The sequence below is a fragment of the Carica papaya genome, chromosome 4, assembly GCF_054855325.1.
Source record: "Carica papaya isolate Zhongbai chromosome 4, ASM5485532v1, whole genome shotgun sequence".
Classification (NCBI taxonomy): Eukaryota; Viridiplantae; Streptophyta; class Magnoliopsida; order Brassicales; family Caricaceae; genus Carica; species Carica papaya.
In genome coordinates this window covers 8,964,261-8,978,074 of record NC_142312.1, presented here as the reverse complement: position 1 = coordinate 8,978,074, position 13,814 = coordinate 8,964,261, and the positions used below count along the sequence as shown (strand labels likewise).

Genomic DNA, 13,814 nt, shown 5'->3' with positions numbered 1-13,814 from the left:
CTTTTTATTTTTTATTTTCTTATTTTTGTCTCTGAATATAATTAACACCAATCCAAACAGTGATTAGATTCTAAACACCAATTAATATACTCTTAATCCCACTTTTAATTTTGTTTCTTTTTGCCTAATTGCTTTTTCGTATTTTGACATTTTTCAATAATTTAAAACACAAAATGATTCATGATCTTGGGATTTGACACACTTCACTAATTGTAATTCATAAAAGTTGGGGTTAGGCCTTAGGCGTGGAAAATTATATTTATATATATACACACACACACACACACAAAGTGGTCATGTCGGTGGAAAATAAGGGAAATATTTACTTACATATTTATAAATTATTAATTTCCTTTGAGTTTAAATTAATAAACTTAAATATGTGTGTATAAATGGGTTTAAATTAATCCGGATCTCAATGTCTGGGCGTGTCAATAGCAAAACGTATCAGATTCAGCAAGCTAAACTATACTCTGTTCCTAACAGCGCTTCACTTGCCTTTTGATTTCCAGAATAACCAGTAATTAATCTCAGAACCCGAATCAGAAATTCATTCAGTCTCCATTTCCTCTTTCAACCAGTCATCCACCAACCACCTATTGCTTTACCAGCTTCAGGTTCTTACCTTGTATTTCTTCTTCTTCTTCTTCGTTCTTTTTTCCTTTTTTTTTTTTTTTTTTGCATTTTCTCCTGCATGTATGTACTTTCTCTGTTTTTGCTGCTCTGTTTGTTACTTTACTAAAACTGATAGCTTCCTTAACTAATCAATTGGAATTTGTACTTGACCTGAGCTCTATTTTCATTGGCCCAGTTAGCGAGTTGACTGCAGGGAGTCGTTGAAAAGCTGCCTTCCTTTTTCTTATTTTGTTTGGTTGTCAATAACTCCACGGAATGAAAATAAATTTCTTTTCGGATTCTTGCTTTTTGTTTCTGTCAGTGTTATTTTTTTGTAAGGAAATACCAAATTGAGCTGAAGATGTAGTTGGATAGAGGTTGGTTGATTCTTATTTTTTAGTTTTATTGGAGAACAAATGATGTGGCATTCCAGATTCTGCTTGTTAACTTCTTGTGTAGCTTTAGGTAGCTCGAAGTACAACGAATGTTTTTAATGAATTGCTGTTATTAGTTATTACAGGCTTTCTTGGAACTTGCTTTTAATAGCGTCTCACGCCCAAGTTTTGAATTCGAAATAGTTGTTGCCGTAACAATGACTGAGAATTTCATTTGGGTGCTAAAGAGATGCGATGAAGAATCACTTGATGGAGATTGTTCGTGATGCCGGTGTTACACGAGGTTACTGGAGGCAAGAGGACTAGATAGCATCTCTGGTGAACTCTGGTGGGATGGGCTGTGAGTGTTCCAAGTTATCTGCCTGTTGTTGGAGTGCAGAACAAAACGGATCAGTTCCTGAGGTCCAAGATGTTGGTAAGTAGAGTGATGTCTTCTTTTTTGCATTTTTTTACTTATGGAGAGTGGTTGTAATGTTTGAGTTTTCTTTTTCTTTTTTTTTTATCTTGGTTTAATATTCAGAGGATGAGGATAAGGGTGAAGTTGACGACCTCCCACCATTCCGAGAATTCTCCATTGAGACCCTTAAGATGGCTACATCAGGATTTGCTGTGGAGAATATAGTTTCAGAACATGGAGAAAAGGCTCCAAATGTGGTTTACAAGGGCAAGCTGGACAATCAAAGGCGGATCGCTGTTAAAAAATTTAATAGGTCGGCTTGGCCTGACGCACGGCAGTTTTTGGTATATTTTTACTCACTAAACTTGTATTTGCTCGTTGTGAACATACTGTGTATTTATTTCAAGTTTTAATTACCAAATTCCTCGTCTATATTTGCAAATTGGTTCATGTTCTATTTTGGCATTGGTTTACTGCTAAAAAGGTACGGGGTCTTGCGGATTAATAAACACTGTGTATCCAGTGCTTGCGGGATTGGAAATTGTTTAATTTATTAGCATGTGCAAATATGCTTTGATCTTTTTCGACACTAACATGATTTTCTCAAGTATAAATCTGATTTCTTTGCTATAACGCAACTATTTTGCTTCTTGGATGGCCACTGTATCCTTGTGGTAATTTGATTCATTCATGTCAAATTTAACTAGCTTTTTTAAGTATGATATATTGTATGTGTATGGTCTTTAGGGACCTTTTAATTCGCCGTCATAGATATCATCATAATTAAAGCTGGATCTCACTCTGGGCAAATGAATTTACTGGACATTGACACGTGATTTCTTGTCCTTGCAATATGGAATCTTGTAGCTCGTTAATTTTGATTTGGTGTAACTATAGGATGAAGCAAGGGCAGTTGGTCAGCTCCGAAACCATAGATTGGCAAATTTACTGGGTTGTTGCTGTGAGAGTGAGGAGAGGTTACTTGTTGCAGAATTTATGCCCAATGAAACATTGGCAAAGCATCTGTTTCACTGTGAGTTTGTGTTAAGTGCTTCCTTTAGATTTATCATCTAAAATATTCATTTTTGCATTTGGAATTTGTACATCATTTGGTTGAGTGGTTGACGTTTCTCTGTCTGTACCATACGGAATATAATTGTTTCAAATAATTAGTTAATATCTTCTGCTATATCTGTCTCTGTTATTTTCACCTACTCAATTTTTGCTTCCCTTGAGCACATGAGTTGTAATTTCTCCAATCGATTTTTTAATGAAGAAAAAGTCATATATTAAGAGGACACCAGCTGGTGCCACCCAGTTACAAGGATTATGAGCCACATGGCTGCTGCAAGAGATACATGGCTGCTGGAACAACGTTGTTATTGTTTTATTTAGCTATCTAGTTTTTATTTAATGATATTATTAGTTATCAGGACAAGTGTGAAGCTTGTTTTTAGCATGTGGGTTAATCACTGGTAACCAGGGAAGTTATTATTCTTGGGAGCAGCTATATTGTTTTACCAATAAAAACTTAATGCCAATTTGAATAAAGGATATGCAGAGAATTTGTCTCTGTGTCTTAGGTACTGTACTTAAAAGGAGATTTTTGAGCTCTCTTTAATGATGTCATACTATTAATCAAAATTCTGTAATAATATCCTGAGTGAGGACCATCACATTTGGTATCAAGCTATAACACACACCTCTTTTGTGGAGGGAGTATTGTTATGAGCCACATGGCTGCTAGAAATTGGGTCACACAGCTGCTGGAGTGAATGATGCATGGCTGATGAGATGATGCCTGGCTGCTGGATCGGAGTTATTATTTTATTTAGTTACCTAATTTATTTAATGGTATAATTAGTTATTAGGATAATTCTGAGTACAGTTTCTAGTTTGTGAAGTAGGTAGTTCCAACCAAGGAAGTTGTTATTCTTAGGAGCAGTTGTCTTTTATTGTACAAAAACAGGATAGCAAACTAAAGAAGTGATATGAAGAGAAGCTCTTTAAGTTTCTTAAGTGCTTTGACTTAAGGGGATCTTTCGGTTCTCTTAACAAGCCTATACCACTAGTGAAAATTCCATAAGAGAATTTTAAGTAGGGGCTATAAGTTAAAACTCATCAAAATATCCATAATGTCTCCAGATCCTTATTAAAATAAATAGGTTGCTCTTTTTATTAAAAAAAACAAGAGTTTGGAGCTACTGATCTCTAATCCTACATAAGAGGGAACAAATCCCATTCGATATGCATTCTATTTGCTTCTCTCCAGATAACCCAAAGAATATACAGGGGAAGAGTTTTTTTTTTTTTTTTCACTCTTACCGAGCCTGATGCTGCACCAAGCCCAGAGTTCACTAGCCATAGTGCTGCTAATCACCCATTTGAAGCCTATAAGATCAAGATGATATCGTAGAGGGCACCAAAGCATTGTAATTTCTACACTTAAAATAAATTGAATGACAGTGGTAGAAAAGTTGGATGATAAGATATATTCTTCTATTATTGGATGCAGCCTCGGTCTGTTAGACCAGTTGAGAAAAGATAAGATAACATTCATATTTAGACTTAATTTATTAGTTTTTATTGTGGCATCTGTCTTGGTCTTGCTACTTTTTGGGTCATAAATGCCATGTTTTTTCCTCCACAGTCTATGTTGTATTAGCTACTAAGGTTAAATGTAAATTAAAAAACCCACTTATGGATTAGTCCCAGAATTTATTTGAGTATAGGAAGTATCTTCTCTTCTGTTTATTAAGGCTTCTGATAGAATTCATTGGGTATAGCGATATCTGTTTACTAAGGCTTCTGGTAGAATTCACTGGAATAATCATCGTGGTAAACGTTTTGATGGAAATTGTAACTTGAAATTTGCTTATATGTTTCCAGGGGAAACACAGCCAATGAGATGGGCAATGCGACTTAGGGTGGCTTTATATCTTGCTCAAGCTCTAGAATATTGTACGAGCAAGGGACGTGCCCTTTATCATGATTTGAATGCTTATAGAATTGTTTTTGATGATGTAAGTATGTTAGTTTCTTTTTGTTTGTTATCTTATTTGTCTTACAATTTAGGATAAAATCCTCAATTACTATATTATTATTATCACTTAGGAGGGCAACCCAAGACTATCATGCTTTGGTCTGATGAAGAACAGTAGAGATGGAAAAAGTTATAGCACAAATTTGGCATTTACTCCTCCTGAGTATCTTAGAACAGGTAGTTATATACTCCCTGAAATATGTTTGTGCATTCGGGAATGGACCTACAGGCTTTCATTTGTAGTGACTTTTTGGACTTTTTGTTGGTAGTATGTGTGATTTGACAGGCCAATTTTTAATTTTCAATTTGAATGGTTATATTGTGCATGTATTCTTTTATTAAAACTTGAATCCTTTTAGCTAGTTTTATTGAGTAATTCAAAGAATCGAAAGGTTAGTTAATGTTTGATGTTTGTATAATGAGAGCAGAAGTAACTAATTTTTTTAAAAAAAAAAAAATCGTTTAAAGCATTGAATTTGATTCTCAACTATTTTCAAGAACGGTTTAGCAAAAGAAGCTTTTTGTCGCCTTGCTTACCCGATTATTTAGTAATTTTCAATTCTGATTACTTGTATACTTAGAACAGTGACTAAGATTGATGGTATAAGCTGGGGAAATACATTTCTTTTCTCTCTTTACTCGCTGCTTGTAAAACAACCTTGACTTTTACTGTTATTGCATGTATCTTTTTTGATAGCGGTAGGTGCATGGTAATAATGTATCATGTAAACAATTATCCCTTTCCTTAATGAGGCTCGGAAGTAAATTTTCATATGAGATCATTATCTATTATCTGTCAACTAATAATGGAACAAAATCACATAGGATGGAAATGTTCATATATTTCTGGTACAACTTTATTTTTGGCATAGAAATTCATTTTCATGATCCTTCCGTAACAACACTGACCAAGAGGTGAAGATGCTTTATTGACTTCCAGTCTTTTGGTTTGTCAATATTATATCATGTTGTATGGCGTGTTTTTCATCCTACATAGTTATGGCGCTATATTCTATTTATGAATATGCTCTATTTGTCTATTCTCATATTATTCTGATTGCTTGCTCTGTCTCTTTAAACTATGTAGGAAGAGTAACGCCAGAAAGTGTAATATACAGCTTTGGAACTCTTTTGCTTGACCTTCTCAGTGGAAAACATATACCTCCAAGCCATGTAAGTTCCATCAGGTACATTTGATGCAAAAATGTTATGTTTGGTTGCCATGACTTCAAGCAGACTGGAACTGGCACTCATGGTGTGGCGTGGCTAGTTGATTTGCCTGTCTAATCAAGAACTTTCACATACGTGTCAGAATTTTATTGTTATTTAGTGCTGCTTTGTTTTGTAGAAGCTTTCACGAGTGTGTATTAAAAAAAAAGCATTCAAGGATTCTGGTGTAGACTTCACTGCTAATCTTCACATGTATCTGTTAGGCACTGGACCTCATACGGGACAGGAATATCCAGATGCTGACAGATTCTTGCTTGGAAGGCCAGTTTTCCGATGATGATGGGACTGAGTTAGTGCGGTTAGCCTCAAGATGTTTGCAATATGAGCCCCGAGAGCGGCCAAACCCAAAGTCGTTAGTTACTGCATTAATTCCTCTTCAGAAAGATACTGAGGTTATCTGCATTTCAGTTCTCAAGAAACTTTACCATATTTTTATCTTTCTTGAACTTCATGGTTGTATAATTTATCCTTTAGTAAGTGTTATGTTGAAGTATCTTGAACTCTTATGACCATCTGACCTTTTATATGAAGGAAAGACACTAATTTTGTAATGAGATTGAGTTGGCAACATTAACTAGTATCTGCTTATGAGGTAGATTTGAAGAATTACCTTAATGTTTGCTCGGGGGAACTTTTCCTATTATGGGAGGGTGCTATTTTTATCAGAAGATAAAGGCCATGATTCATTCTCTGTTTACATCTTTGTATATCTTGTTCCTACGTTCAAAAGAATATAAACATTGTAGGTTGATGATGTTGACTCTTCTGGGCCCCAGAGTGCTGTCTTGATTAAATTAATAGATTCTGTAAAATTTGGCACGTTGATATGCTATTCTATTGTAAAAATTGAATAAAGATACCATGACAAGCTTGGTCATGAAATTTCAGTCTTGTGTTAAATACTGTAGATTGATATGCTTTTATTGACGGGAATTTGACTTTTCTGCTGTGCAGGTTCCTTCTCATGTATTAATGGGTATGCCACATGGTGCTGCAGCTATGCCTCTGTCCCCACTTGGGGAAGCCTGCTTAAGAATGGACTTGACTGCGATACATGAGATTTTAGAGAACCTTGGGTATAAAGATGATGAGGGTGCAGCTACCGAGGTTTGTACCAGATCAACTGTATTACTGAGTAGTTTATAACATATAATCTGGACCTTTGTAGAGGTTATGATTACATTAATCTGGTTTCAAATGGGGTTATATTTTAATAACTTTTGCTGCTTCTAGTACAGTGAGAAGCATCTCTTACTTCATTCTAGAATAAAGCATATCCATCATATTGACCTTAAATGTCCTGTGCATTTTGGTGGTGTGGAGGTGGATATTACAGTAGCATATTGAAATTTAGTTTGTAGCGTTAATTTTGTACTGTAGTTAATTTGGAATCTGTCTTTCTCATTGATTTAACTTTTGTTAGAATTTTACGATTCACAATTAGAATTTACAATTCGATTTAGTGACAAAACAATTTGAATTGCATTTGTGAATCAAAATTTGTTCTGAATCATATTTGAATTCAATAGTAAATCATACATCTAGATTCAGTTTTTACAATTTATTTGATTCTACTTAAAATCAAATCTGATAAAAATATTAACATAACTTCTTTATTCACTCATAAGCTACAATATTTGTGCAATTTGTTTTTAGAATAAATATTTTTTAATTGTATGTAATATGAGTATAAATTTTGCAATACATATTTTTTATTTTTGAAAAATATATGTATAAGAATAAAATTTGATTGGAAGCAGAATCTTATGATTCAATTTAATTTACAATTCTCACTTCAGTGATTGGATTTTCAATTTGCAGTTCCAATCTTGATTCTGATGTAAAATAAATTTAGATTTAATTTGCCTACTTGAGAATTTAGAGAAAGACTGGGTGTCACACCTAATGTTCTTAGGTATCAGGCTCAAGAGTTGTTTGAATCACAATCAATTACTGATCTCAAAGAAATTTGTATTGACTGAATACGTCACTTAAATAAGAATGTGAAGGTATTTATAAGGTATCAAGTAATCCTTTTTCCATAAAGGGTTAATCTAAATAACAAATAATAATACCATCAAAAGTAAGGAAACAAAACGTAAATAGATTGGGAAGCATAAGATAATTCCTAAATATTTAATTACTACCATGCCATGCACTGTTACTTCTCCCCTGAGTGGTAAAAACTCAAATCCTGTTGAGTTGGATCATAGAATGTGTCATGCAAGATAGGGTTGAGTGTCTTAAGTTCAAATTCTGTAATCCTCGTACCATCAGTTTGAGGAAGTCCTTCCATTTGGGAAACTTGTGAGAAGTGCCACTCCTTGTAGTTACCTCTTGATAGTCAACAATATTTTCTATCTCATCCTTGTGGTTTGTAGTAACTAGTAAACGAATGTGAAGTTTCTTGTAAACTCGATTCCAAGACTTTCTAGGTTTTATGCATACCATAACCATATTACCATCACCAAAATCAGCAAGTCTTCTTTTTAAGTCAGCAAAGATCTTATAACCTTCAATTAATTATTTAGGAAGTATCAATTATTTCAAAAGAAAATTATTTAGGAAATATCTAATGTTTTCCAATTTATTTATGTGTTGTTTGTTACTTTTGATAGCACCTGTATTTCCTAGTTAGTGTTCTTGGCTAATCCTATTTGGGAAATGATTACTTAATACTCTATAATACCTTTCTGATATCCTTAAGAGCATTATTCAGTCAATACCTTTCTGATATCCTCTGAGAATGATTACTTGACTTTATGATTCTATCAAATTTTAGGCATAATATCTAAGAATCCTATTTATAATATTTAGGTTTCCTAAACTTCCCAAATAGGCAAATTATCTCTAATTTATCCTACATAAGATTCAACAGAAATTGGTGTCCTAGTTTGTCATAAATTAGGACTCATATTTGCGGTTAATATTTTGTGTAACTGTTAAAACTGATGAAACTGAAAAGTTGGTGTGGATCTTTAGTATCAGTTTTTTCCTTTACAATGTTTGACTATCGAAAAAATTCTCATTTTCTCATCTTGTATATAATTATCTGTTTGTTGTTTTCTTTTGTTCATCTTCTGTCTCCATGCCTGCCTCCACATGTAATATACCGTAGACTATGTTCATTGTTTGTTTTCCTTTTTTGCAGCTTTCATTCCAGATGTGGACCAACCAGATGCAGGAAACATTGAATTCGAAGAAAAAGGGTGATGTTGCTTTCCGGCATAAAGACTTTAGAGCTGCCATTGAATGCTATACTCAGGTCTGCGATTTCTTTTTGCTTTTTAATCCCCTGGAGCATTTTAATAATATGGTGGTTGAAGATGTTGTGAGTTTTGTTTGCTTTTCCATTTGATTATTCTTATTCTTCTTCACTATCTGTCTGGTCTGGAAACAACTGGAGAGTTGACATTATCGTCATGCTTCCTGGTTCACTCAAAAGTGTAAATGTTTCTGCACTTACATGGGTGAACCAAATACTGACTGATGCTTTGTTATCCTTGCAGTTCATTGATGTAGGAACAATGGTTTCCCCAACAGTTTTTGCACGCCGTAGTCTATCTTACCTCATGAATGACATGCCAGAAGAAGCACATACTGATGCATTGCAAGCCCAAGTAATATCTGCCGAGTGGCATATTGCATCCTATTTACAGGCTGCTGCTCTTTTTGCTCTAGGAAAGGAGAATCAGGCACAACTGGCTCTGAAAGAGGGTTCCATGCTTGAAAAGAAGAATGCAACTGTTTGAGAACAAAGAAATCAAAAATCAAGATAAAACTTTCTCTTGCTCCTTGAGAATACTTTTTATTGAAGAAGATAACAAATAGTAAACTCAAGCCTCTCAATCTCTTGACCTCAAAGCTTTTCAAGCTCAAATCAAGGTGGAGTTGGAGGCACATATGGTCCCAATCTTTTGTGTTTGTGTTACCTGGTCAGTTCTCTTGAAGCTTTTTTGTTTTTTTTTTTTTGTTTTTTGGAAACAAAATTAGATGGCTTGGTTTTTATCATATATGATGGTATATTAGGTCAATTCCATTTATTTATTGAAAAAAGAATCTGCCTTCTGTTTCTGGCGCTGATATTTTTGAATTAAACTCTTAGGGAATAAATAAGGAACAGATGGTATGCTTGTAAAGGGCTCAACTGTTGTTTAAAGTTGCATTTAGAGTATGCGTATGAGATATGATGTTGTAATTTATGTGCAGTACTACTTTTTGATGACTTCCCACCTTTTGTATGCTTTTACCTATTTTGTAGTAAATTTCTATTTGTTCTAATGTGGAAAAAATGCATTTATCTTATGTTAATGAAGTTGGAGGACTGTCCTATTTTGCAATACCTGTTTTATGAGTTACTATAAGTATTTGAGAAATTTCATCATGATTTCAGAAAACTAAATTTAAAGATATTGCTCGAAAAGAAATTCATTTCAACTCTTTGTAATTAGAATGATGATTTAAAGGAAACATCAGAGTTAAGATTGAAATTGAGTATCAAATCAATAGATTAAAGGTAAAAATTCATTATTAAAGAGAAATTCATTTACTAATACAAACTCCAATGTCATTTACAGGTCTCTTTACTTCTTTTATCATTCTTACTCTATTGGTTAGAAAAAAAAATTCAAGCATTTCAAAGAAGTAAAGAGTTTATTTGCAACATACATATATAAATTGTCTAAAATAGTAGCATTGTCCTAAAATAGGAAATATTTTGCATTCATGTTGAATTAGAACATGTACATAATATTGAATGAAGAAAATTTGAATTCATAAAGAACCTCTTCTAACACTACCATCAAGTAATTCATACTTGTTCCTTGTAAAATCACTTGCTTATTTTGCAATTAAACTAAATTTTCATTAACACAGAATGACTAATTATGATTACCAAGCAAATAATAAATATTTGTATCTTTAAATTTCTTTAAATTATTGTAGTACAAAAGTAAGGTAAAACAATAGCAAAAGAATAAACATGGATGAGATTAGACCTGTAAATGTCGGAGGCCATGTGTACCGATTCATTGTTAGCGCGCGCAAGTGGGTGGGGGGGCGCAAAAAGCAAACAAAAAAACAAAAAATGTAAGGGCCCAACCGGGTTCGAACCGGTGACCTCTTGATCTGCAGTCAAATGCTCTACCACTGAGCTATGGACCCTTTATTTTCTTGTTTACCATTTTATTAATAAATAGAAATCACTGTGGAAAAAAAAAACAAATCACCAATCTAAGGGCCCAACCGGGTTCAAACCGGTTGATCAGCTGTTATATACTCTACCACTGAACTATAAACCGTTTGAGATTTTTTATTCTAACTTTAACATCAGAAGCAACAGTGCGTATTGTATGTGCCAATTGCCATTTAGCTAATAAGCCCGTGGATATTGAGGTTCCACACGCTGATATTGTATTTGAAGCAGTTGTTAGAATTTCTTATGATATGCAACCGAAACAAGTTCTTGCTAATGGTAAAAAGGGGGGGGGGGGGGGGGGGGCTTGAATGTGGGAGCTGTTCTTATTTTACCATCACAATTAAAAAACCACGCACGCCCAGAATGTTGCAGTCACAATTTTACATCGTATAGAATTAAATACAATAATAGAAACCGGTGAAAAATCACACAAATTAACAAAACCAAAAGCTTCAAACAGAAATTACTCAAACCATATTAAATATCATCGCCAACAAAATGTACATTCTTCCATGGCTGCAACTGACAAATTACCATACTCCTTTTCAGTTCACCATATCCCCTTCTTCTTCTTCCTCTTCATCTCCCACCGCCGCAGCATCCTGATACTGCTGATACTCCGAAACCAAATCATTCATATTACTCTCCGCCTCCGTGAACTCCATCTCATCCATCCCTTCCCCTGTATACCAATGCAAAAACGCTTTCCTCCTAAACATCACCGTGAACTGCTCCGACACCCGCCTGAACATCTCCTGTATCGACGTCGAGTTCCCCATGAACGTCGTCGACATCTGCAACCCAGTAGGCGGCACATCGCACACGCTCGATTTCACGTTGTTGGGTATCCATTCCACGAAGTAGGACGAGTTCTTGTTCTGCACGTTTATCATCTGCTCGTCCACCTCCTTGGTACTCATCTTGCCGCGGAACATAGCTGAGGCGGTCAGGTATCGGCCATGGCGTGGATCGGCGGCGCACATCATGTTTTTTGCATCCCACATTTGCTGGGTGAGCTCCGGGATTGTCAAGGCCCGGTACTGTTGGGAGCCGCGAGCGGTTAATGGAGCAAAACCTACCATGAAGAAGTGGAGCCGCGGGAAGGGGATTAAGTTGACGGCGAGTTTCCGGAGATCGGAGTTCAGTTGACCGGGGAAACGGAGGCAGCATGTCACTCCGCTCATTGTTGTTGAGATCAAATGGTTCAAGTCACCAACTGTATGTATATTAATTAAATCTTAATATACAGTTGCAGCTAATCAAAAAGAAATTAACATGAAGAAAAAGAAGAAGAAGAAAGAGGAGGAGGAGGAAGAGAAGAGGAAGATTGAAGAAAATACAGCTGGGGTTGGTGAGTTTGAGAGTTCGAAAGCAGATGTCGTAGAGAGCTTCATTGTCGAGGACCATGCACTCGTCGGCATTTTCAACAAGCTGATGAACAGAGAGAGTAGCATTATAGGGTTCAACAACAGTATCAGACACCTTAGGCGAAGGGAAAACAGAGAAAGTTAACATCATTCGATCTGGATATTCTTCTCTGATCTTGGATATCAACAGTGTTCCCATTCCTGATCCCGTTCCTCCACCCAGCGAATGGCATACTTGAAACCCTTTTCACAACAATTAATTTAATTCAATTAGTTTCATTCAAAATCAATTCATTCAAAATGAAATTAAATAAATTAAATTAATACCTTGTAAGCAATCACAACTCTCAGCCTCCTTACGAACAACGTCAAGAACAGAGTCAACGAGTTCAGCTCCTTCAGTGTAGTGTCCCTTCGCCCAATTATTCCCAGCTCCATTTTGACCGAAAATGAAATTATCAGGTCTAAAGATTTGACCATAAGGTCCACTTCGCAAGCTATCCATGGTACCAGGTTCAAGGTCCACCAGTACAGCTCTAGGCACGTACCGACCACCGCTGGCTTCATTGAAGTAGACGTTAACTCTCTCCAGTTGAACCCTAGAGTCGCCAACATACACTCCGCCGGCATCAATTCCGTGTTCATCGCATACAACTTCCCAGAATTTTCCACCGATTTGGTTACCGCATTGTCCAGCTTGAATGTGGAGGATTTCTCTCATTTTTCTCGATGATGATTTGGAGGAGGAAATGATCTATGGAGATTTCTGATGATGATGATGGGCTTTTGTAGGATAATTTGATTTCACAAATTTATTTTCAAGATTGAAGATAATGTCAAGTGTCATTGTTTAAGAGGAGGACATGTCAAACTCCAATCGAGTGTTGTGAGCTGGATGGGAAAATACATAGCTGCTTCTTCTCTCCCTGGAAATGACCTACTCGCCCTCCTATTTCATCTCTCTCACAATTACCCATTTATACAAGGAATACGACAATGGAGGTTTCAGATAACAAAATTATATTTACAGAGGAGGGCAATTTCGACAAATTTGATGCAGAAAAGGTGGTTACAAGGTATAATCAGTGGGAGATTGCAAGTAGGATTTGTATGAATCAGAATTAGGTGGATTAATCTTCAAAAATAAACAGTGAGGAGGCAGGGAGGGCTTCAATTATTGGATGGAGAACACCCTGTCTCTTTCTCCTACAATATTATTCATCTTCTCACTCCCCCCACCCCCCCCACCCCAACACGGTCTACTTGAGCTGGCTGCTACATGCTGGAATCCTATGTTGGGATTCTTCCCTACGCATATTATTCACTGGTAAAAATTTCATGACCTAATTTTTGCATACCAATCTCTAAAATTAACAGTTTCAGATAAAAAAAAGAATCTTCTGAATAATTACAAGATTAGAGTTTTAAGAACAAAAAGGAAAAGCTAACAGCAGTAGCTGACACTCTTCATCCATACGGATGTTATTATTAGGGCACAAACACGTACTTGCATACATATATACGTATGAAATGCATATGAAGAAGAAGTACACACGAGGGTGTAAGATGA

General features: G+C 35.6%; 2 protein-coding genes and 1 non-coding gene across 8 annotated transcripts; 1 reads left to right on the top strand and 2 right to left on the bottom strand.

Annotated features, from left to right (window-relative positions):
• Positions 1–380: 380 nt before the first annotated feature.
• Positions 381–9,905, top strand: BSK7 (kinase with tetratricopeptide repeat domain-containing protein). Of its 6 annotated transcripts, none has more exons than XM_022039583.2 (11): positions 381–617; positions 1,238–1,425; positions 1,531–1,751; positions 2,305–2,440; positions 4,297–4,430; positions 4,522–4,627; positions 5,538–5,623; positions 5,884–6,072; positions 6,635–6,787; positions 8,832–8,945; positions 9,190–9,905. In XM_022039583.2, the coding sequence occupies exons 2-11, from the start codon at positions 1,344–1,346 to the stop codon at positions 9,430–9,432; spliced, it is 1,464 nt and encodes a 487-aa protein (XP_021895275.1). In that variant the 5' UTR covers positions 381–617; positions 1,238–1,343; the 3' UTR covers positions 9,433–9,905. The 6 variants fall into 6 exon arrangements, with proteins under 6 accessions (XP_021895275.1, XP_021895274.1, XP_021895269.1 ...); XM_022039582.2 differs by having other exon boundaries at positions 382–617; positions 1,194–1,425; XM_022039577.2 differs by having other exon boundaries at positions 382–617; positions 1,136–1,425.
• Positions 9,906–10,771: 866 nt separating this feature from the next.
• Positions 10,772–10,843, bottom strand: TRNAC-GCA (transfer RNA cysteine (anticodon GCA)). Its single transcript has one exon. It is a non-coding gene; the product is annotated as a tRNA-Cys (tRNA).
• Positions 10,844–11,217: 374 nt separating this feature from the next.
• On the bottom strand, positions 11,218–13,419 carry LOC110812744 (tubulin beta-1 chain). Its single transcript, XM_088217757.1, has 3 exons — positions 12,572–13,419; positions 12,218–12,487; positions 11,218–12,093 (listed from the first exon to the last, which is right to left on the bottom strand). The coding sequence occupies exons 1-3, from the start codon at positions 12,963–12,965 to the stop codon at positions 11,423–11,425; spliced, it is 1,335 nt and encodes a 444-aa protein (XP_088073883.1). The 5' UTR covers positions 12,966–13,419; the 3' UTR covers positions 11,218–11,422.
• Positions 13,420–13,814: the final 395 nt, after the last annotated feature.

Bases quoted from the DNA above. Each gene is read 5' to 3' on its own strand.
- BSK7 (XM_022039583.2), top strand. From the start codon at position 1,344: ATGGGCTGTGAGTGTTCCAAGTTATCTGCCTGTTGTTGGAGTGCAGAA. The intron at 1,426-1,530 runs GTAAGTAGAGTG...TTTAATATTCAG, and splicing joins TCCTGAGGTCCAAGATGTTG to AGGATGAGGATAAGGGTGAA. The intron at 6,073-6,634 runs GTTATCTGCATT...TCTGCTGTGCAG, and splicing joins CTCTTCAGAAAGATACTGAG to GTTCCTTCTCATGTATTAAT.
- LOC110812744 (XM_088217757.1), bottom strand. From the start codon at position 12,965: ATGAGAGAAATCCTCCACATTCAAGCTGGACAATGCGGTAACCAAATC. The intron at 12,488-12,571 runs GTATTAATTTAA...TGTTGTGAAAAG, and splicing joins GAGTTGTGATTGCTTACAAG to GGTTTCAAGTATGCCATTCG. The intron at 12,094-12,217 runs GTATTTTCTTCA...ATATACATACAG, and splicing joins CAAACTCACCAACCCCAGCT to TTGGTGACTTGAACCATTTG.